The 23,898-nt window shown below is 47.1% G+C and overlaps 1 protein-coding gene across 4 annotated transcripts in view; it reads left to right on the top strand.

Annotated features, from left to right (window-relative positions):
• Positions 1–23,898, top strand: part of LOC138295282 (zinc finger protein 773-like) — a 93,143-nt gene that overhangs the window by 25,769 nt on the left and 43,476 nt on the right. For all 4 annotated transcript variants that reach the window (XM_069233479.1, XM_069233481.1, XM_069233480.1 and 1 more), the window contains 3 exons: positions 1,255–1,377; positions 9,509–9,635; positions 19,159–19,272. In XM_069233479.1, coding sequence (XP_069089580.1) covers positions 1,255–1,377; positions 9,509–9,635; positions 19,159–19,272 — 364 coding nt within the window. The remainder of the gene's footprint in view (positions 1–1,254; positions 1,378–9,508; positions 9,636–19,158; positions 19,273–23,898) is intronic.

Raw genomic sequence — 23,898 nt, 5'->3', positions numbered from 1 at the left:
GTTCATACTGCTACATTGTGTTTATTGCTTACCTCTGTTTCTTATTGCAGGTCGGTTTCTTACCACTCTTCTCTGTCTCTTGCTCTGTGTTCATCCTGCTACTTTGTGTTTATTGCTTACCTCTGTTTCTTATTGCAGACGGGTTTCTTACTACTCTTCTCTGTCTCTTGCTCTGTGTTCATACTGCTACTTTGTGTTTATTGCTTACCTCTGTTTCTTATTGCAGACTGGTTTCTTACCACTCTTCTCTGTCTCTTGCTCTGGGTCTGTGCTCATACTGCTACTTTGTGTTTATTGCTTACCTCTGTTTCTTATTGCAGGTGGGTTTCTTACCACTCTTCTCTGTCTCTTGCTCTGTGCTCACACTGGTGCTTTGTGTTTATTGCTGACCTCTGTTTCTTATTGCTGCTCTTACTATAATTCAAACCCCCCCCGTCCTGTTGAGGTTCTAGTTTTTTGTGCTGCTTTCTCCTTCTCATTGCTGCTCTGTTTCTTCATGCTGGTCTCCAGTTGCCATCTTGTGTTTGTTATTGTTGGCCTATATTTGTTATTGCTGTCATGTGTTTCGTATTTGCACTCTCGCTTTCATATTGCTGTTTTCTGTCTCTTAATGATGCTGCCTTTTTTTTTCTTTTGCCACTCTGTCTTTATTCATGCTGCCCAGAGTGTCTGATTGATGCTGTCTCCTCATAGTGCCAGTCTCTTTTTGTTATTACTGCACTAGGTTTCTTGTTACAGCTTTCTGCTTCATACTGCTGCTTTAATATAACTGCTCTCTTGTTTATTTATTGCTGATATTTTGTGTCCATTCTCTGATTATTTTTCACATTATACTTTTTATTATCCTCGATCTCACGTTTGTTCCTGCTGCTTTTGAGATTTTACTGCTCTTTGTTTGGAGTATGGAACTTAGATGAGGACTCTACATGGGGAAAGTTTAGGCTCAGGGCCTGGTTTGTCTAATCAGATTATTGCGCCAGTTAGCTCTTTGAATGTTCGTATGGGTGTTTCTAGTAATGGCACGAGTCATCCGTTTGTCCATTTTTGAAGTATGCTAGTGCAGTTTTCTCTAACGAGCACAGCTGAAGGGGAGTTCTCATGGTGGAGGATGGATGCTGACAGACATCTGTTGTGCACTGTGCATGTTTGGTCCCAACTCTTTGAACTATGCAAGAACATGCTGTATGCAGAAAGATATGAAACTTGATGTCCTATGTCAGTGTCAATTATCTAAAGTATTTGCTTCTCCACCAGCATCTGTACCTAGGAAGGATCCCCCATTCACTTTGCGCTGGAAACCATCCAGCCCCCCTATTGATTGACTACATAAGAGGAAGGCAACAGGAGAAAATGTCAAAACCAGCTTCAGTTGCGTGGGTAAGATACCAGCCTGTACTGTGCCCTGTACTGTTTACAGTGCTTGTTTTGTGTTTTACGGTCAATATAAAGCCAAGTTAATGACGGATTGCGCTTGTAATGCCTCACTCTTGCTATTTGTTGTTCTGAAAGCTCAAACATTGGCAGTGGCCCGTACTGTGTCTTGGCATATGGTAGGTCGAGGTGCAATAAGAATGACTCATCCCATTTGGAGCCTGCTTTCTTGCACCCACATAGCACCTATACTTCCTCCCTCACCACACACATATTGCCCTGGTTGAATTGCATACAATCATATAGTAGAGACCATAAGACAAAAGACAAGACCACACCAGTTTGTGTTGGAGAGAACCTTTCTGTAGTTTTATTTTTCATATGTAGGCAAGGCAAGCTAATGGGTTTACTTTTGGGGAATACAACGGTGTCCACCGAAGGTGCAACCTTTGCTGACCACCCACCTGATTAGCCAATGAGCGCCTGGACTACACACCATCAGGCGCTATGCCTTTGGGGTTTCTCCAACCTCTGGACCCCATAATCTAGAACTGGCGTGCAGGGGCGGAGTGTTGCAAGCCAAGCCCCCAGTTGTTCAGGTTTACAACTGACTGTAGGACTAATCAGGGTGGTGTCAATTTCATCCCTGGGTCCTGCCATAAAGCCTCCTGAGGATTTGACTGGAACACCTCCTTCGTGCACACTGCATGGTTGCTTTCTGCACCAAAATCCTTTGGATCACCCCATAACTCCACCTGCAATGCAGAACAATGGAAAACAACGTTGCAACAGACGACCTTGTTTGTTAAATACATCCAAGTTCAAGGGTACGTGGTAGGTTGGGTTTACATAGAAGTGCCACCAAAAGAGGAGGGGGCCTGGCGATGCCAGGTATTTAACGCCCCCCACCCCAAGCACCCACCACTCTCCAGCAGTAACTTCTCCTGAGCTGAGTGAGGGGTGAGTGGTAGTGACGGGCTCCTTCCACCTCTGTACCTCTGAACCCTGCCCCTCCAACCCTGACGGGTGTGTGAGGAAGGGGTGTGCTGTAGGGCAGGGGAATGCGGCGCCAAGCACCTGCATGCCTAAATAGCACACAGAACATGACGGAGGCAGCTGAATAGCTCCAGTATTCCATAGGCCACCACACACACATTGCCCTTGTTGAAATGCATAAACCCATAGAGTAAAGACTATAAGACAAAACACAAGACCACACCAGTTTTTGTTGGCGAGAAGTTTGCTGCAGTTTTTTTTTCTCAAATGCAGGCAAGGCAAGCTATTGGGTTAACTTACGGACGATCCAAGGACAGCCGGCAGAGATGCAGCCTATGCTGAAGCCCCACCTGATTAGCCAACAAGCATCTGGGCTACACACCATCATGCGCAACAGCTTTTAGGGTTTTCCCAAACTCTAGACCCCATAGTCAAGGAATCAGAATTCATGTGCAGGGGCGGAGCGTTACAAGCCAAACCCCCAGTTGCTCAGTGTGAGGAAAGTGGTGTATTATATTCTGTGGTTATGTGACCTCACCATGTAATACACTCAATACCATCTTGGGTGCAGTCCGGCTCGTTTATTAAACCTTAGCTCAACCCTGGGTAGCTGTTGCTTTGAACAGTCAGGCTTAAACAAAGGAACAAGTGTAAACCATTTAGAAGCTCCAAACAACATAATAAGAAAGTCACACAACGTGAAATAAAACCAACACCAAATTATAAAAATAGATCTTATTTTTTATAAATTTTTTGACACCAAAACGAACAAAATTGACTGGAGGGATTTTGAATTAAAAAGTAAATTGCAGCTTTCACTCAAAATGCAAACATGCATTGGTAGCTACTGTGGTTAGCGGAAACTTTGGAACCTTTGAAAAACGTCTGAGGAGTTGTGTTTGGGTACTTCATCACTCTTTTGGCGACCAACTTTGGCAGGGAACAGGTCAAGGGGGCCAGTAAGAAGTTGTAAGAAAGTTCCCTTGTCACTAGAAGTCTCCAGTCCCGTTCCTGCAAAAATCAAGTTGCCACTGGTCTCCAGTCTGAGCGAAACCAGTGGTTCCCTTTGGTGCAGGCTGATGTCTTCCTTGGGCCACCGAACTGCACTCGGATGACTCTTGTGGATCCAGCGGACTTGGGTGCAACACTTTTGAGTGTCAGACATAGACAGTGGAACGTCCTCTATCTTTGGGATCGAGTTTAATAAGAAAAGCGGGTCGGAGTGTGTAAAAACCTTGAAGGAAAGCATAGGCTTCACCTGCATGTGATGCCACAGTAGGGTAGATTGCTGGGGGTGTGTGGTGTACATGAACATGCACTTCAAAGCATCTCTGATGTTGGCCTTACTGCCCATCTAATGTTATCCAGCAACAGTAGTGGTGATGAGCTGCTATGGAGAAGCAGTTTGAAGACCGCCATCCTCGTTCAGAGACAATTTCCTATGAAGATCTGTTGAAGTTAACACATGACAAGAAGAAAAGGAGAGTCGTACTCCAGATAGAGATGCAAAGTTACTGTTATGTAACTCACAGACATGAGGTCCGTTAACCTAACCTTCATCTGGCTGAAAAGAAAAACTTCAGAATTTCATAGACAGTCCCCTCAAAAGGAAGTCGCATTGTAGACTGTCAAACCCCAGAAGTATTAGAAAAAGTGTGAATTGCCAGTAAATGTGAAGTCAAAAAGGAGCACACCAGCTGTGGTAGTCCTTGGGACAATTGTGTTAACTGCAACACTAAAGCAATCTTAAAGCTCCTGACCACAAACCCTAGAAGGCGCTCAGCAGTCTTGCCGTGGCCTGACCTAATAATCACAATCGACAAGAGGAGTCTTATAATGGGAACTGAAGAATCTAAAACAACTTAGAACTTCAAAGAGAGTCAAAGCATGAGTAATACCGGTGTACGTGGAAACTGAAGCCTCTCCAGTACATCATGGTGATGCCGAGTGTTTGCTAAAAAGCCTTCTAATCTCATACTAGTACTTTAATCTTTTCCCCAACACTCTTAGTATGTCAACCAAAAGTTAGTCATATGATCATTTAGGAAGTATACTTTGATGCCTGGACTTCAGCAGTCACTCTAAAGGTTTTGTTTAATGTTGAGCACTCACTTGAATCATTCTCCTGATTCATTCCAAGTTCTTGCACTTGAGTTATTGAAGAGCCCACTCTGCTGTGATTTCTGCAAGAATTCTGTTATCAAAGTTAGTTAGTGACGATGACTTCTTGAAGCCTCAAAAAGTTTGGAATTTTCCTGGACTGTGATCATAGTTTCCTTCTTCAAACATCCTTAGCAACTCTACTGCCGATATGCCTGAAGAAGACGCAAAGACCATCTGGCTCAGGGTTATATTCCCTGCTGGGGTCTTGAGCAGTGGCTGCTAACACTTCAGGATTGACGGGGCGTTCCTACCCTCATGTCTCTGACTAATAATCTGTAATCGATCAGGAATGTTTGCACTTCATCACATCAGGACACTGTTTCATGTAATCCATTACAGATTTTTCTATTTTGTGTATTACTTGATTGTTGGCATTGTTTAATAGCTTTCTTTGATGTGATCATTGAGACAATCAACATTCCCAACCATTTTTGGATAGCATAATTTCTAACTGTGATCTTCTGTACAAGCAATCACATTTTTTGATTTGCGGAATCATTTTCTTCATCTTTCTGTATGTCCCTCGGCGTCTTTGTTGTTTTGTGTTCTTCTGTGCCATTTGTAGATCCTTTAATCCAAAGAAAACATATTATCACAAACGTTCGTGCCCCTCATAAACTTTCCAGAGTGTTTCATATTTCTCAACGATTCCTTTAAAAAACAATGTTGTGCAAAGAATTCAGCCTAAGGCAGCAAGCCTGTTTCAAATGTCTATCTAGATGTATATTGTCTTTCACCTGGTGTAGCATGTGCTTTCAAGCATTAAATTTAAGTAATTAACTGTAGTCACTGCTTTGAAGGGCTGCCTAACTCTCTCAGTAGATCTTCTTAGTGTACTGTCTCATTTACTGTTGATAGCACTGAAATTCCTAGAATTTACAATTCCCCTAATGAGTAATCGTTAACAGTAGCTCTTAGTCTATGGAGACTAAGGCCCTCATTCCGACATTGGCGGGCGGCGGGCACCGCCCGCCTAGCGGAAACCGCCATTTGGCCGCTCCGCGGTCAAAAGACCGCAGAGGCCATTCTGGCTTTCCCGCTGGGCCGGCGGGCGCCCGCCAAAGGAGCGCCCGCCGGCCCAGCGGGAAAGGCCCTGCAACAATGAAGCCGGCTCCGAATGGAGCCGGCGGAGTTGCAGGGGTGCGACGGGTGCAGTTGCACCCGTCGCGATTTTCACTGTCTGCAATGCAAACAGTGAAAATCTTTATGGGACCCTGTTAGGGGGCACCTGCACTGCCCATGCCAGTGCAGGGGCCCCCAGGGGCCCCACGACACCCGTTTCCGCCATCCTGGCGGGAAGGGGGTCGGAATCTCCATGGCGGCGCTGCTTGCAGCGCCGCCATGGAGATTCAGCCCAAGCAGGGGAAATCCGGCGGGAAACCGCCGGATTCCCGCGGTCAGAATGGGCATTGAAGCACCGCCAGCCTGTTGGCGGTGCTTCCGTGGGCCCCGGCGGTCTTGGACCACCAGGGTCAGAATGACCCCCTATATCAGGCCACACATCTATTAGGACTATTCTAGTGCCATATATTGGCCCTGTGGCTATTGCGTTCCTGCCTGGTTGTGGGTCACCAGTAGGTTACTGGAGCACTAGGATTTGGACGTTGATCCTACTTGTGTGTGGTGGTGTCATTGATGTCTTTTTTTTCTGTGATTTGTAGACCACTCCTACTCTGTGATAAATATCTCTTTGCTGGTCTCCATCTGGTCATACTCCCACTTCTGCTCATTCTATGAGTTGGTGCAGTGGGCCCAGGTCCAAGAGTCCCGGGGCTGGCCATGGGCACATTTCGTCTGGCATCGCTACCCTGCCACAATCACCGTTGATGGGTAAGCAGCACAGTTCACTCAGGTGCATTCAAAGTTGCAACTCCCCGGTCCGCGGCAGCAGAGAGCTGTACCATGTTGCAGTGGCACCGTCCTTTCTGACACAACTTCACAATGTCGCTTTGGCACAGACCACTTGGGCACAGCTTTATGATGCTGCAGCAGCGCAGTTCACTCCGGCATCACGTCTCGTTGCGGCAGAGCGTGTTTGGGCACAACGTCACGACAGTGCTGCAGTGCAGGCTGCTCCGGAGAGACTGCGCTCTTGTTAATGAAGCCCGCAGATTCTTCAGGGGTGGAAACCCGCCACGGCTTCTGGTTTATCCTGTACAATGCCACTTCCTGCAGGCTTGGAACACTGCTTCCCTCACCCGGCAGGCAGAATGGACTCTTGCTGCCTAAGGACAGAGACAGCTTGTCTTTTCATGGTCAGTGTTGGTGATGTCCCCTCCATTGTGGCCCTCTAGATGTCAGACAGACACATGCTCTGTGCACAGCAGCCCTCTGAGTACTCTGGGAACCATTTCTTTCTTGGTCAAAGGAAACCTAGAACTAGAACAACACGTGGGCCAGTGGTTCACACTTTTCGACAGCCACGGCAGACAGAGCATGTGGCTTTTCCAACTGTTCTTTCAGAAGTGGTTTGGGATGGTTCTTCTTCCAGATATCCTCTCTGGGCAGCTCTCAAGAGATTGCTTTGTGTAGAGTGATGCTCCTCACAGCAGGGCACTCTCCAGCCTGGCATACCCACAACACATGCACAACAAGGTCTATGCTGTCTGCTCTCGGCCAGCAACAGCTAGGCTGAACAGCGGCAGAAGGGTGGCCTTACCTAGAGGAACCTTCCTACTCTGAACAGCAGAGACTGCGTCCCACCCTTCATACCCGCCATCTAACGAAAGCAGCAGTCTGGACAACTAATCTGCCACTCCTCTCAGCAAAAGGACATCATCAGATGTATAAAGGTTTTCAGAATGAAACGTACAGGCCTCGATTACTCTGGTTCACTCATACACACAACGCATGCACCACACAGGCCATTCACATGCAATGCATAATGTGAAATTTGATATTAGCTCAAGGATCTGGGTAGAGTATAGAAGCAGATCTTTACATGATTTGGCCAGTAGCCGTCTAGTCCAGTGGCACGGATACAATTGTCTGTCCAAGAGAATGGTATGCTTCCTCTTATCAGAATACACAGCAGCCATGAAACTACACAATGTGCTGTCCTCAATAAAGGCAGATCAGGTCTTCGGTCACTGTTAATCCATATATTTCTTACCATATAACTCCACATAAAATACACAAAGATCATGCCAATTTTACTCAAGATAGTAATCACTGTTATCTAAAATGCAGTGTGCTGTGTATTTTCATTTCTCTTTCCTCCCCTTATCTCTTTCCCAGTGATAAACATTATTCAACCTTTTGAGAATTCAGTAGTAAACCAATTCAGTCTCATGTAATAAGCGATGAGGTAGAAAGCTCAGTTCTCTACCATGTTGTGTAGCACACAAATTACAAATATCTGGGTTGATAAATACTAAGGAAGAAGATGGATAGGACACATAATTCATGCAATTTCTAGAAACCAGTAAGGACTCCTTGGCTAGGACCTAGAGCAACTCATCAATCATCTGATTACCCTACAATGTCCTCAGCTAAATTATCATATGTGTGCCTACTACAGATAGTACGATATAATTAAGAATAAATGTTAAATCCCTCTCAGGCACACTGGAGCATCACTATCTTGCATTACTAGACACTTGTCCTTACAAAAGCTTACAATTACCTGAGCAGTTTTGCTAACTCATTTCGAGTCCTAAATAGCAAAGCTGCATCCTTGAGACTTTTTTAAGAGTGCCAGTGCTTGCAGCATCAGCATGTACATCCTTCTAGCATCTTTCAAAGTCTGCAACTTTGGCGAACGCCCTTTAAAGTTCCTGTTAAACAGGGATGGGCCCAGCAAGTTCTTCATTAATTTAAAATCTTTCCAGGTACAAATGGCACAGTAAGAATGCTTTACAGTACAGTGCACTCACTGAGCCACTTATCTCCCTCCGCATCACCCAGCTGGATTTTAGGGCTAATGTCTTTTTGAGCTGCTGTTCAACTTATAATTTTGCTCTATTTTGTAGCCATTTTCCTTTCCTCACATTCTCTGCATAAATGTTCTCATTTTGACTTTAGGTCACTCTGCTACAAATAACATAATCTCTGCATGAGATGACCTCTACTGGAGCTCAGCCTCGCTTACTAATTGCCATTATTTAGCCGCCTCTTTGAAGACCTTTGCAGAACCTCTCATGGTGTGCATGATCCCAATTGATAAGCAAAGATGAGCTGTGAAGAGCGAAGGGATTTGGAGTCTTTTCTTAAAACAGGTCAAGTATATGAGATCAAGAACTGAGGCACGCTCGGAATAAAACCAATACTCAAAAGATTAGACTGTAAGACACCGACTGCTAACCGCCTACCACACAAACTCACCTACAGCCCATCACTTGCTTTTGCCTTAACATGCTGGGTATAGAATTAGCAAAGTGGATTAATCCAGTCCCACCAATGGCCAAAGTGAGGTTTGCTGAATTTTGGAATATAACACAGGGCAGCATTTTTGTTGGAAGACATGTATGGTCGATAGCTTGAGCGTCACTATTTTTGTGTCTATGCTTTTTAGTTTGTTTTCTCATAGAACCGCCATTGGACACTGAGGCAAGATGTCGATAGAGGGTTTTAAGTCGAGGGAAGGTGATGCTCAACTCTGCATCCCTAAAAGTGTCTAGCCTTTACGCTTTAAGCAAGAGTCACAGCTCACTTTGGTTTATTATGTTTATCTGATTGTGGGCACTACTTGATGAAGGGGTTTGCTATTGAGTTTCCTGAATGCTTAACTTAATAAAAGCATACATCCTACAGTTCTCACGGTAGACTACTAGATGGAGCCTGAATGTAAAGTACAGGTTCTGAAAGAAGATTCCTTCTAATACTGAATTAATTTTAATATTTGACTCCATCGCTCACACTTCCACATGCCCCGGAAGTACCCTTCTAACATACCCCTACTTTGAGCTCTGTTCCACAACGCATGTCCGTCTAACCCTGGAATAAGGACCATGCTGAACCCCACCTCTTGTTTCTTCAGGAATCGGTGACCTTCCAAGACGTTGCCATGTGTTTCTCGGAGGAGGACTGGAGGCGGATGAGCGACCGGCAGATGGAGGTCTGCAGACGCGTGATGGAGGAGATCCACACCGCCCTTCTTTCTCTGGGTAAAGTCCTCTGTCCCAGGTGTACATAGTGCTGTGTGTAGCAACACTGGATCTATGGAGTAGGAGAGATAAGGCTGCTAGAGAAACTAATTAACAAACATTGATTTAACAAGAATGTACAGCTGTAACACATCTTTTTATGATGAACTCTGTTATGGAGAGCGTTCCTTGCACTTGCTGCCCCAGAACCGAGCTTCACTGTGTCCCCATCCCTAACATTATTCCCAGCTCTAAACCCTTTCCAGCCCTAATGCATACACAAATCCTACCCTTGGGCGCCGGAAACTTGGAGTTGACCTGTAAGTGCTAGATAGCGCGGGCCCACAGTGATCCTGACAAGTGTGCTTCTGCATCTATGGAGTTGGAGTCAACTCCATCCTCATAAATTGAGGAAATGATACTGATCAGTTTGAGTGAACAAGGAGCAGAATGGACCCCCTGTCATGAAATAGGGAAGGTTTTACTGCCAAATATACTCTAGTTCTAATCACAGTGAGTTTTATTGGACAGATCTGAGGAAAAGAACTCTGTAAGACAAGTGGGGCCATGAACTAGCGTCAATGGTACCTCCCAGTTTGAAAATGATCTGGTGTTACCGCACAAGAGGTCTAGGCGGCATCCAAACCTTTATTTTGCCAGGCAATTTTGACATTGTGCTAGAACAAATTCCAACATGCACTAAGGCTGAGCTTTAAATTGTTTATAATAAAATACCAGCAACACAAAAGGATGATGGACGGAGTGCTGAACAATGCAAACACTCGCCCCCAGTCACAGATCTGGGTTTAATCCATTGTTCTTTTGCCCACTGTGCCACCCCAATTTGGACCCAGCCATATGCAAATCAGTCTTGACCCTGTTCCTCATGGGTACAGTCCAGCCCGAACTGCCAAGCCAGGTCCTCACTGGACCGGAAACAAGCATGATATTGCCTTGTGCGCCCTAAGTGGCTAAGGTATGCCCAGACATGGGCCCCTTGCTTGCTGCGCCATTGGATTCAAGCTAGCCTGGCTGATGAAGGGTGATACCCTGAAACCGGTCCCAGGATGCTTGAATCCTATCCAGGGAGGACCTGGCTTGGCAGTTCGGGCTGGACTGCTCCCATTGGGTGCAGGGTCAAGACTGATTTGCATATAGCTGGGTCCAAACTGGGGTGACGTGGCAAGCAAAATAACGATGGATTAAACCCAGATCTGTGACTGAGGGTGAGTGTTTGAAAAGTTTCAACACTCCGTCCATCATTTTATTTTATAATAAAATATCAACACAGTGCTGTCCATGGTGACTTCATGCCTACCCCAGGCCATCTTAAAAACTTAATCAAATCAGTTAGTACTATCATAGATCCCTTTGTCTCTAACTCCTTGAAGCAGGCAGTATCTGGGAATTTGCATATCTGGGCAGATTTCCCAAACTACACTCACCTTGACCAAAAAAGCTAAGTAATCAACCAACCACAATAGATAAATCATATTTACATATCATCGGCAAATCTTAACTGCACTTTGGAGAAATTCTGCCTTCCTTGGACCCACCTTATGGCGGTAGTCTATCTTTTTTCAAAGATATGCACAGATACTTAAGTCCATGTCTTTGTCTAAACCTAAAGCATCCTATAGACTAGACCTATAGGTTGAGTCCTTTTACTCGTGATGTTGCGGGTCCCTTCCTACTGTGGATCCCGCTCAGCTGGGCCAAGTACCCCTTCCGCCCTTGACTCTCAGTGGAATCTGTGTATGAGCAGTCAAAGGCTTCCTCAGGGAAAGGGAGTGTAGATGTAGAATAGTGAACACGACTCATAACTCTAAAGTGCACTCAGCAATGCCATTAAATCAATGTCCAGTCAAGTATTTGCTTTTAGATCTAAAAATACATATTTTATTTCTGACTCTACACAGTCAAAGATATAACAGCACTTGTAAGCAACAACACAAGCACCTTGAGGTTGGGGCTCTAATGTTTATCTGCAAATCCCTGCCCACCCTCGTCCATGCAGTGTGATCTGGGTCATTCCCCATGGTGGCTGCATCCAGGGAATGTGGACTACTAGGCCTTACCCAGGAGTTCCCTTTGACTCTTTAGGAAACAGTCAAAGTGTCTGTGGTGCCGCAGCACCTTCAGCAGCGAATACCACGGGGCCCGACAGGCCAAACTGAAGTCTTCCTGGCTCCAGCAGCGTGGAAGCTTTCAGCAGGTACCCAGACTGTGGCCAAGCCCTGGTCCTGATGAAAGGATTTGGCTGCTCTCATTTCATGCAGCAGCACCTGACAGACGCAGGCTCTCTCTCTTGAGTGGTGCTGCCAGCCTCAACAGCGATCCGAGATGCTCCCAGCTTTCATTAGCTCGGTAAGTCCAGTTTCCCTGCCCCAGGGGTGTTCTCCGTGCTCCCGACCAGAGCCCAGCAATGGAGCGAAGTCCTCACAGCTTCCTCTGGCTTCCTCAGGGTTTGTCCGAGGGCAGTTGTTTGACAGTTGGCAGCTTCAATTTTCCAAGCGACGGGCTGATCTTTGGCAAAACTCAGCACCAGCAGCCTCACCTGGCTTATAGGGGTTACGTCGGTATGGGCAGACAAGGCATAGACTTCTCCAGTGCGATTGCCGACACCCGTCAGCCCCTCCTGGCATATGAGGTTGGCATCAAGGCTCACACAAGTCTTAGCACTTTTTCACACAATAATTTCTACAGTGGACCACTCTGGCATATGGGGTCACTGCAACGAGGTGGTGCGGGCTTGGCTATCCCCGCACAGCACTCGATGCATGGGTCAGTCCACAGTGGTCCTCTCCTGGCATAGGGGGGTCGCTGAATCGCTCCTGCACAGGGCAACAGCCCGATCGGGGCACAACGTCTCCCCACACCTTGCTCAGGGAGAGTCCTATAGGTTGGGATCCCTATTGGACCTTGCTCCCTCCACTGTCTCCTCTTCACAGGGCAGTCTGATCTTGGTAAGTAAGCAGGCAGGCACTGGGGCTCCAAGCTCCATAGCAGGTGGTCTTGACTTCCTTGTCCCCTCACTCAGCAGGGTGACCAACAAGCCTTGGCTCCCCCAGTCCTGGTCACAGGCAGAAGTCTTGCAGAACTTTCACTTCTCACACAGTCAGTCTGGCTACTTGGCAGATGACAAATTTGGGGGTCTCAACCTCCCCTTCCTATACTCCCATTTCTAAAATGTGATTTAGGGTCTCGTTCTTGTAAGTTTTATGTCATGGGTTCAACTTCTTTTGAAGTGTACTGTATTCTTTCTCGTCTTGCTCTTGAAAGGCTGTCTGTCAGAGCAGGAAAGGCTCCGAAGCGGACCCACAACACAGGTCATATTAGTAACTAGAGTTAACAGCTGGATGTCAGCCACATTGATATGTGCATCAAAAGGGTATTCCTGGGCTACTCTTGATGATTCCCTTATCAACCCCATCTCCTTCCTAACGTACGTTTCTGCCCCTTCACTTGTGATTTACTACTGAATAAAAGAGCACCCTTTTGGAAGCGTACAGATGGAGTCTCCCTCCCTTCCTCCATAGTGTCTTACCCAGCTCACAGGAATGCAGCAGTGTGCAAACATATCTGGGGGGATTTCTCTGCTCCTCCTGTCTTCACCAGGCAGGCCTGGGCTTCCCAAAATGGAACCCAGGGTCCTTCATTTAATGCACTATTGCAGGTACAGTTTGCTTTCAGTGTATGTGTGCAGCACACACACTGTCCAGTACTGTCTCCTCCATGTAGTGTGCCACCACAGGTGCACATACATCTAGAACACACCACTCTCCGTACTGTTCAGTACTGTATCCCTTCTGTATTGTGTCATGGTGTGCTATGTGCAAAAACACACACTGCCAGCGCACGCACACAATGCATGCTCTACACAACACTTCCACCCTTCATGTACTGTACTTCTCGTAAGCACACAAAACACACATACACCCAGCACATGCTTTCATTGCGCACGCAATGCACAGCACTGCATCTCTCATGTAATGCATTCCTTACAGGCATACATCCACCAGCACATGTACTCACCATGCTTATACTGGACAGCACTGCTCTATCACTGTACGTACCGTTCACGGGCACATACATCCAGGGCATCATAATTACTTAGCCTGTGTTTGCAGCACTCTACATCCAGCTGATGTAGGCCATGGGTACGTTAAGCACACAACAGCAAAACTTTAAAAAAAAGGTGAGTGAGTCTGTAGGCCACGCTCCAGTGACACGGGGTAAAGGACCCGCCCACTCCTGATACTACACGCTATGCTGCCACAGCCGCCCTAGTGCTGCTTAACTCCTGGTGAAGGCGTAGCCTTCCACCACTATGAGGGCAGAGTTTGGGCACCCCGCCTGCTCCGACAGGACTACATTCCTTGATACAGGCCTCTGTCATGGTGCACACGCATGATCCGTGTTTGCCTATGACAACAAATATCGGCATTAGGGATCCAGACAACAGTACAGCAAGGCACTCAGGGCAAGGGTGCACATCTTTTACCATGGAGAGCACTTTTCCGTCCCAACAACCTCAATTTGTTCCCTACTAAAGGGCTCCAGCTTATTATTATCAACTAGCTGGTGATTAATAGCGTCTTACCAAAACTCTGAACGAACGCTCCTTGGACCATGACAGAACGTACATGTCAAAAATCACCTGCAAACAATCTGCAAGCCTTTGGGGCAAGCACGCCTCTACCATGAGAGGTTGCAGCAGTAAAATTAGCCATTTTATCTCCTGTAGACCATACTACCAAGATAAGAACTTCCATGCATCAAACACCTTCAAAGTTGCTTTTGGAATTACAAAAGACCTATGTGACATTCTGTGCAAACCACACTTGTACGTCTCTGTCTTTAAAGCTCGGGAGGATTTATCACGATACTGTCCTGGAACCATTACCTCTTTAGAGCCTATTTTCTGACCACTTACGTCACAGCTGTGCCTTTTTCTCAACACACGGATCCCACAGTTGACTCTAAGTCCTCCAGTACGAGATGCCTGGACTACTATCGATAGGGGAGGATACCCTCAAGGCAACTACAAGTGGGTTCATACTTAGTAAAGCCATGGGTGGGGAGACGCAGTGGGCAGAAACAAAACTCTGTTCCTGCCTGTCTACTTCAGTGCCACAGGGTAAGTATTTCACCTAGAGAGACACAGCCTTTCCACCCCCTAAGACACCCTTTCCGCCCAACACCCTTGACCTGCACCACACCACACCACCCACACTTATTTATTTCTTTTTTTTTTGTTAAAGTCCACAGAATTGGGGAAAACTAACTTTAAAGTACCCAGTAATTCCAGCTCCTGCAGGTTATTCCCCAGTCTTGGGAGTTTGACATCCCTGTTAACTCATGGGGAGGATAACAGCCAGAATCTGGAATCTGAACCCACGGTTTGAGCAGACATGACACTGCCTGGATTAGTAGCTCCGGCATGTGATAGGTCTGGAGAGAGACAGAAATAAAGCCGCCTCCAAGGCCAGTGAAGCACCAACCATGGAGCAATTAAAGCACTGACTCCAGGGTCGATCAGCGGCACCTTTGGAGGCTCTGACAAGCAACTCCAGGTCCTCGTTGGGACTGTAAAGAGCACGAGTGGTCCACTCTGTACTAATCCTCTCTAAGAGGCAGCCTGGTAGAGCAACTTTAAGAGGTCAAGAGAGACCTTAAGGAGCAGCGAGAGTGAGTGTTTTCGTTGGAAGAGTCTAGTTAAAAAAAGATCTGAAGAAGGTTCAGAGACTTAAAACATCGTAAGAATGTGTATGCAGCCATGGGGAGGAAGGGAGGAACATAGACACAAACACCCAAAGATTGTTCAAGACACTCCTTTTGAGACATGATTCACAACCCTGCAAGTAAGACAGAATTCAAACATTGATGATCTGCTCAAGCCAACAGGTCTGTGGACATATTGACACAGGGCCACTACGTCCAGCAAAATAAAACTTTCATGACAGCAGCGAGATAGAAAAGTGAGTTCATGTTTGAAGGGCACTCAATCCTCCTGTTCCAAAGTGTTAGCAGTTACACTGCAAAAACAGAAGAGCATTCTGCCTGGTGACCGATTTTCTCTCTGCATGCGATGCCGAGTACCGTTGAGGTCACTCATTTCGACTAATCTTCAGAAGTCTTGGAAATTGTTGAGTGAAGTAAAGAATATCCTCCACATGACGGGGGTCCAGTCAGAAGAACAAGACAAGCCAGGGAGCAGCCCAGAGGACTAACTCCAGGACCTGCAAGGGGAGAAATGAAGGGTGCCTAGGTACATAAACAAGGCACACAACTGAACTTAGCAGACATCGACAAGGAAAGGAAGGCAGTTTCGCAAAGCTGACTGTACCAACCTCAGACATGCCTCCAAACAGGAGAAATCCTCAGGTGATGAAAGGGAATAAGGAAGCAGGCATTTGCTGAAACAAAGTCGATAGAGTTGCCATTTTGTTAAGATGGAATCACAAGGGAGGAGAACTCGGAGGGTAAGATTATGGAACACCATTGCCACTGAAATCCACCAAACATCCCTCCTCTTCCCCTACTGAAACAACCTTAATTCTCTTCCCTTGAAGTAAAACCTGGTTACAGTGTAACCTCCTGATCACCGGATAGTCAGAGGACTATCACCCTTGGACCCATTAATTCCTTAGACCTGTGGTTCTTAACCTTTTGACTAATGTGGACTCCCACTTTATCATTACTGGAACCCGGGGAGCGCCACTGAATCATTACTGGAACCCGGAGAGCTCCACTGAATCATTACTGGAACCCGGGGCGCTCCATTGAAACATTATTGGAACCCGGGGACCTCCACTGAATCATTACTGGAACCCGGGGACCTCCACTGAATCATTACTGGAACCCGGGGACCTCCACTGAATCATTACTGGAACCCGGGCACCTCCACTGAATCATTACTGGAACCTGGGGACCCCCACTGAATCTATATTGAAACCCAGGGAGCCCCACTGAATCATTATTGGAACCCTTGGAGTCCCACTGAATCATTATTGGAACCCGGGGAGCTCCTCTGAATCATTACTGGAACCCGGGGAGCTCCACTGAATCATTATTGGAACCCGGGGAGCCCCACTGAATCATTATTGGAACCCGGGGAGCCCCACTGAATCATTATTGGAACCCGGGGAGCCCCACTGAATCAATATTGGAACCTGGGGAGCCCCACTGAATCATTATTAGAACCTGGGGAGCTCCAGTGAATCATTATTGGAACCCGGAGAGCTCCACTGAATCATTACTGGAACCCGAGGAGCCCCACTGAATCATTACTGGAACCCGGGGAGCCCCACTAAATCATTACTGGAACCCGGGGAGCCCCACTGAATCATTACTGGAACCCGGGGAGCCCCACTGAATCATTACTGGAACCCGGGGAGCCCCACTGAATCATTACTGGAACCCAGGGAGCCCAACTGAATCATTACTGGAACCCGGGGAGCTCCACTGAATCATTATTGGAACCCAGGGAGCTCCACTGAATCATTATTGGAACCCGGGGAGCTCCACTGAATCATTATTGGAACCCGGAGACCTCCACTGAATCATTACTGGAACCCGGGGACCTCCACTGAATCATTACTGGAACCTGGGGAGCCCCACTGAATCATTACTGGAACCCGGAGAGCTCCACTGAATCATTACTGGAACCCGGGGACCTCCACTGAATCATTACTGGAACCCAGGGAGCCCCACTGAATCATTACTGGAACCCAGGGAGCCCCACTGAATCATTACTGGAACCCGGAGAGCTCCACTGAATCATTATTGGAACCCGGGGACCTCCACTGAATCATTATTGGAACCCGGGGAGCCCCACTGAATCATTATTGGAACCCGGGGAGCCCCACTGAATCATTATTGGAACCCGGAGAGCTCCACTGAATCATTACTGGAACCTGGGGACCCCCACTGAATCATTATTGAAACCCAGGGAGCCCCACTGAATCATTATTGGAACCCTTGGAGTCCCACTGAATCATTATTGGAACCCGGGGAGCTCCTCTGAATCATTACTGGAACCCGGGGAGCTCCTCTGAATCATTACTGGAACCCGAGGAGCCCCACTGAATCATTACTGGAACCCGGGGAGCCCCACTAAATCATTACTGGAACCCGGGGAGCCCCACTGAATCATTACTGGAACCCGGGGAGCCCCACTGAATCATTACTGGAACCCAGGGAGCCCAACTGAATCATTATTGGAACCCGGGGAGCTCCACTGAATCATTATTGGAACCCGGGGAGCTCCACTGAATCATTATTGGAACCCGGAGACCTCCACTGAATCATTACTGGAACCCGGGGACCTCCACTGAATCATTACTGGAACCCGGGGAGCCCCACTGAATCATTACTGGAACCCGGAGAGCTCCACTGAATCATTACTGGAACCCGGGGACCTCCACTGAATCATTACTGGAACCCAGGGAGCCCCACTGAATCATTACTGGAACCCGGAGAGCTCCACTGAATCATTACTGGAACCCGGGGACCTCCACTGAATCATTACTGGAACCCAGGGAGCCCCACTGAATCATTTTTGGAATCCGGGACTCACCCCCACTGAGTCGTAAGTGGAAGCTGGGGACGCTGATCTTAACATGGTCAATGATTTAAACCGCAAAACAATACACACAAAAAATACAGAAACAAGCAGTCATCAAACACATACCCAGATGATAACACATTTTATTTATTTTGCAAACAAATATAACTAAAATAAAAATGAATTTTAATAGGAAGATCAGCACTTTTCTGCATTCAGTTGAAGCCACACATTGATAATACTATATTCTGCACCTGCACTGCTCTCTTGAAACAATCTGAGGATACTAATTTCGTTTTTAGCCTCCGATTTCAAATTCTTTGACATTTATAGTACGTTTCAATATTTTCGACTGTACAGTTAGCTACTTTATATACGCTTTATTATTGTGTTTAATGTTATTTAATTTTCTAAGCAGTCACATACCCCCTGAGGAAGGCTTTGCGGAGCCCCAGGTGACCCCGGACCACAGGTTGGGAACCAGGTCCTTCGACTTTTTTCTCCCCCACGCTGCACCCAGTCTTGCTATGGACCGTGTGCACTTTCCCCACCCCTTGACCTGTCCTTTGCTAGCCGTGTGCCCACGTTGCCAAGTGACCTGCCACCCCTCTGTTCATTTTTTGTCTTACACTCGATCCTGTGCTCAGCGGAGTAGTGCGTCCAATCCAGGAATCTGTGTTTGTCTCCCATGGTCACAACATTGAATCCTGGTGCAGCCTCCCACCTGACCAGGGTTCATGACATGAGCACAGCTTGGAAGAGTAACAGTTACTCTGGAGAAAGGCTGAAACGCCTCGCTGACTGTTCTTGTGATAATGGGAGGTGTTTGACACCAGATCACTCAAGGAAGCAGCCAGGCATTTTGATTCAATACCATTAGAATATGCAATGTATGAAAATTCATTATAACTATAAAACTGAAATGTTTTATTCAGTGTGATTTTAGAATATAATATTTTGCTGTCCTTTCTCCAGGCTATGGAATTGTTAATTCTGAAATCCTCATCAGGGTTGAGAAAGGCGAGGATCTCTTCAACACTGATGGCTTACGTCAAGGAAAAGGAAATGGCAACTTGAGGCCAAAGTCAAGTAAGTAGGGGACATGTCAGAGTTTGTGAGTGCTTCCTTCACGTACAAGGATAATTCAACAAAATCAGCTTTTCCTGAATAGAACAAATAACTTTACTAGGAGTGACCTCTAAATGCCATCTGCTTCTTGACGAGCATACCACTGTGCACCGTCCTTGAGCTCTCCACAGCGGCATTTGCAGTAAAAAAAAAAATCTGTGACTCTGGAAAACTCAAGATCTATCCATGAATCAGGAGTTTGAAGGAGCCCAGTATTTCAGTGGGACCTTTCAACGTTTTTCTCTAAGTTTCTGAAAAGGTTGCTTTGGAGCCATTTATTCAGGTGTATATGATAGAAGGCTTTCAGTTGACCTCCAACGCATTTTCCGTAATGTAAGGTGTTTTCAGATGGTTTAAGAGCTTTGTGTAAGTACTACACGCCTGTAAGGCTGCCTCAGTGCTGCGTCGTGCATGAATATTATGCAGCGCACTACAAAAGGTCCATAATCTAAGGGCCGTATGTACGAACACATTTCCCCATAGACACAGAATGGGCAAAACTGCTTGATACATCTGGCCCTAAATGATCAGTCCAGAATAATGAGACCAAGTTGGAAACCCATAATAATCACCTGAGTTGAGTGACAATCTGATGGAGCCATGAGTGTCCATCACTTGTCCAGGAGTTGTCAAGGTATTATTGTTAAAGAAAATCCAGTCACGCCAGTCGAAGTCTGAAAGGGTTTATTAACACAAGAAAAATGAGTAGTCTGTGAACCACAGATTCAGACAGCCCAAGGGTCCCCCAAAAAACTGTGTGTACCCGTGCTCAACAAGAAACGGCAAAACACGCATTTATAGAAGTGTACTAACCTGGAATGGAGACATTATCAGTTCAAACAAACTGAGCATCCAGGTGTCTGAAAACTGAAATGATGATATACAAAGAAGACATCTTTCAAACTGCAACGTGTGTAAACCTTTCAGCTGAGCAAGCTGTTCAAAACTTTCTCATATCGAGAGCGAAGATGTGAAAAATAGGCTTGAAACTTCAGCGATGGTTACTTCTGTTTTTTTCCAGTGTTAGTATGAGCAGAAAATCATGGCTGAAGCAAGTTCCAGTTTGTTGCACCACGGGCTGCCGCAGCCCGGGCAGGAAAGCTGGCTCGGGACGCAGTTGGGACTGCAGTCCTTCTTTCCGGCCACGGGGCTCGACATGGCCCTTTTTATTTCTTGGCTTAATATCGCCCAAGGCCCTGAATTGGGCATCAGGCCTCGGCGAGTTCAGGGCATGCCGCACCCTCGGATTTAGGAGTGCGCGCCCCCCCACCCCTCACTTACCTGGTGACTGGCCTTACTTTTGAACTCCTTTTTCTGTCTTCTTTCCTTTCTTTTTCTTTCTTCTTTTCTTCCAAGTAGGGGCCATATTCTTCTTTATCCCAGCATGCCTTTCTTCTTATCTCCTTCCCTGCATGCATCAGGTTCCCTTTCTAAAATTACCTCCTTATCTATCTCCTTATATAGTCCTTTCCCAATCCAACATTGCGTCTTTGCCTTTCCTGTATGTCACTTCCTGTTTAGAGGTATTTAAGGATTTGGATTCTTGTTTTCCTTGCGCTGCAACACTTCCTTTGGTGGTGATCACGCTCCCGTTGTTTTCTTCTGATTCCAGCAGTTTTTTCCTGCTTGTTCCAGTTTCCTTCCAGTTATTTTTCTTGTTTGGAAGTCTGACATTTTTTCCTGTGTTTTATGCTTCTGTTCCAGGGAGTTCCTGTCATAGAGGTTTTTTCCCTTTGGGGTTTTTCCTCTGGGACTCCTTCTGGAGGGCATGGACTGCCCTAGATGTATCATCGTCAGCAGCACCGTGGCTACCAGAAAGGGCCGCCCTTACATTGGTCAGAGCAGGACCTACAAGAATGAAGGTTATCCTTCAATTCCAGCGGACCAAAGCCGTAAGCGACGAGTAGACCGTGACATAGTTGTTCTGCTGATAATTCATCTTCTAGGCTGTCCTGGAGAACCCTTCTGTTGTACCAGCCGGGAAGGATTCCATACTGACTGTTTAGCACATAAATTGGCAGCACCCCAGAGGAGGGACATAAACCTTTGAGGTCTGGTCAGATTTCACGTGTTGTTTCTTAACACATTCTGAGGTGTGCACATTGTGGTGGCAAGGCTAAGAATAAAGCTTCTCTTTATGCATTTAGTGAAATAATGACACAGTCCCATACTGTAATAAAAGACAGAGCTGCACGTGCATGCTCTTATGCTTGTTGTAAGTCAAGTGTTACTGTGAAAGTCGGGCTTCGGAAGGGTCTCTTGCTACACGAAGTGATACGTGGAAGGCGATGTCTAGTTGAATGAAAGAGATTCATGCAGTGCTGCACCAAGAACTAGTTCAACTCCTTGTGCTGTCTACTTAGCCCTGGGAGGGTCAGAATACAAATATGAGGTGCCTCCTTGCGAGGTGGGGCCTGAGGGAAGATCTGCAGTAGGTGTTGTTCTGACTATGTAGGAAGTTGGCTCTGTATGTGCTATTTCAAAGTAAGGAATAGCATGCACAGAGTCCAAGGGTTCCCCTTAGAGGTAAAATAGTGGTAAAAATAGATAATACTAATGCTCTATTTTGTGGTAGTGTGGTCGAGCAGTAGGCTTATCCAAGGAGTAGTGTTAAGCATCTGTTGTACATACACATAGACAATAAATGAGGTACACACACTCGGAGACAAATCCAGCCAATAGGTTTTTATATAGAAAAATATCTTTTCTTAGTTTATTTTAAGAACCACAGGTTCAAATTCTACATGTAATATCTCATTCGAAAGGTATTGCAGGTAAGTACTTTAGGAACTTCAAATCATCAAAATTGCATGTATACTTTTCAAGTTGTTGACAAATAGCTGTTTTAAAAGTGGACACTTAGTGCAATTTTCACAGTTCCTAGGGGAGGTAAGTTTTGGTTAGTTTTACCAGGTAAGTAAGACACTTACAGGGTTCAGTTCTTGGTCCAAGGTAGCCCACCGTTGGGGGTTCAGAGCAACCCCAAAGTCACCACACCAGCAGCTCAGGGCCGGTCAGGTGCAGAGTTCAAAGTGGTGCCCAAAACACATAGGCTAGAATGGAGAGAAGGGGGTGCCCCGGTTCCGGTCTGCTTGCAGGTAAGTACCCGCGTCTTCGGAGGGCAGACCAGGGGGGTTTTGTAGGGCACCGGGGGGGACACAAGTCCACACAGAAATTTCACCCTCAGCGGCGCGGGGGCGGCCGGGTGCAGTGTAGAAACAAGCGTCGGGTTCGCAATGTTAGTCTATGAGAGATCTCGGGATCTCTTCAGCGCTGCAGGCAGGCAAGGGGGGGATTCCTCGGGGAAACCTCCACTTGGGCAAGGGAGAGGGACTCCTGGGGGTCACTTCTCCAGTGAAAGTCCGGTCCTTCAGGTCCTGGGGGCTGCGGGTGCAGGGTCTCTCCCAGGCGTCGGGACTTTAGGTTCAAAGAGTCGCGGTCAGGGGAAGCCTCGGGATTCCCTCTGCAGGCGGCGCTGTGGGGGCTCAGGGGGGACAGGTTTTGGTACTCACAGTATCAGAGTAGTCCTGGGGTCCCTCCTGAGGTGTTGGATCGCCACCAGCCGAGTCGGGGTCGCCGGGTGCAGTGTTGCAAGTCTCACGCTTCTTGCGGGGAGCTTGCAGGGTTCTTTAAAGCTGCTGGAAACAAAGTTGCAGCTTTTCTTGGAGCAGGTCCGCTGTCCTCGGGAGTTTCTTGTCTTTTCGAAGCAGGGGCAGTCCTCAGAGGATGTCGAGGTCGCTGGTCCCTTTTGGAAGGCGTCGCTGGAGCAGGATCTTTGGAAGGCAGGAGACAGGCCGGTGAGTTTCTGGAGCCAAGGCAGTTGTCGTCTTCTGGTCTTCCGCTGCAGGGGTTTTCAGCTGGGCAGTCCTTCTTCTTGTAGTTGCAGGAATCTAATTTTCTAGGGTTCAGGGTAGCCCTTAAATACTAAATTTAAGGGCGTGTTTAGGTCTGGGGGGTTAGTAGCCAATGGCTACTAGCCCTGAGGGTGGGTACACCCTCTTTGTGCCTCCTCCCAAGGGGAGGGGGTCACAATCCTAACCCTATTGGGGGAATCCTCCATCTGCAAGATGGAGGATTTCTAAAAGTTAGAGTCACTTCAGCTCAGGACACCTTAGGGGCTGTCCTGACTGGCCAGTGACTCCTCCTTGTTTTTCTTTGTTCCCTCCAGCCTTGCCGCCAAAAGTGGGGGCCGTGGCCGGAGGGGGCGGGCAACTCCACTAAGCTGGAGTGCCCTGCTGGGCTGTGACAAAGGGGGGAGCCTTTGAGGCTCACCGCCAGGTGTCACAGTTCCTGCCTGGGGGAGGTGTTAGCATCTCCACCCAGTGCAGGCTTTGTTACTGGCCTCAGAGTGACAAAGGCACTCTCCCCATGGGGCCAGCAACATGTCTCTAGTGTGGCAGGCTGCTGGAACCAGTCAGCCTACACAGATAGTTGGTTAAGTTTCAGGGGGCACCTCTAAGGTGCCCTCTGTGGTGTATTTTACAATAAAATGTACACTGGCTTCAGTGTGCATTTATTGTGCTGAGAAGTTTGATACCAAACTTCCCAGTTTTCAGTGTAGCCATTATGGTGCTGTGGAGTTCGTGT

Source organism: Pleurodeles waltl, chromosome 5, assembly GCF_031143425.1.
Source record: "Pleurodeles waltl isolate 20211129_DDA chromosome 5, aPleWal1.hap1.20221129, whole genome shotgun sequence".
Classification (NCBI taxonomy): domain Eukaryota; kingdom Metazoa; phylum Chordata; class Amphibia; order Caudata; family Salamandridae; genus Pleurodeles; species Pleurodeles waltl.
The sequence above is the reverse complement of the archived record's forward strand: the minus strand, read 5'-3'. Positions and strand labels throughout refer to the sequence as shown.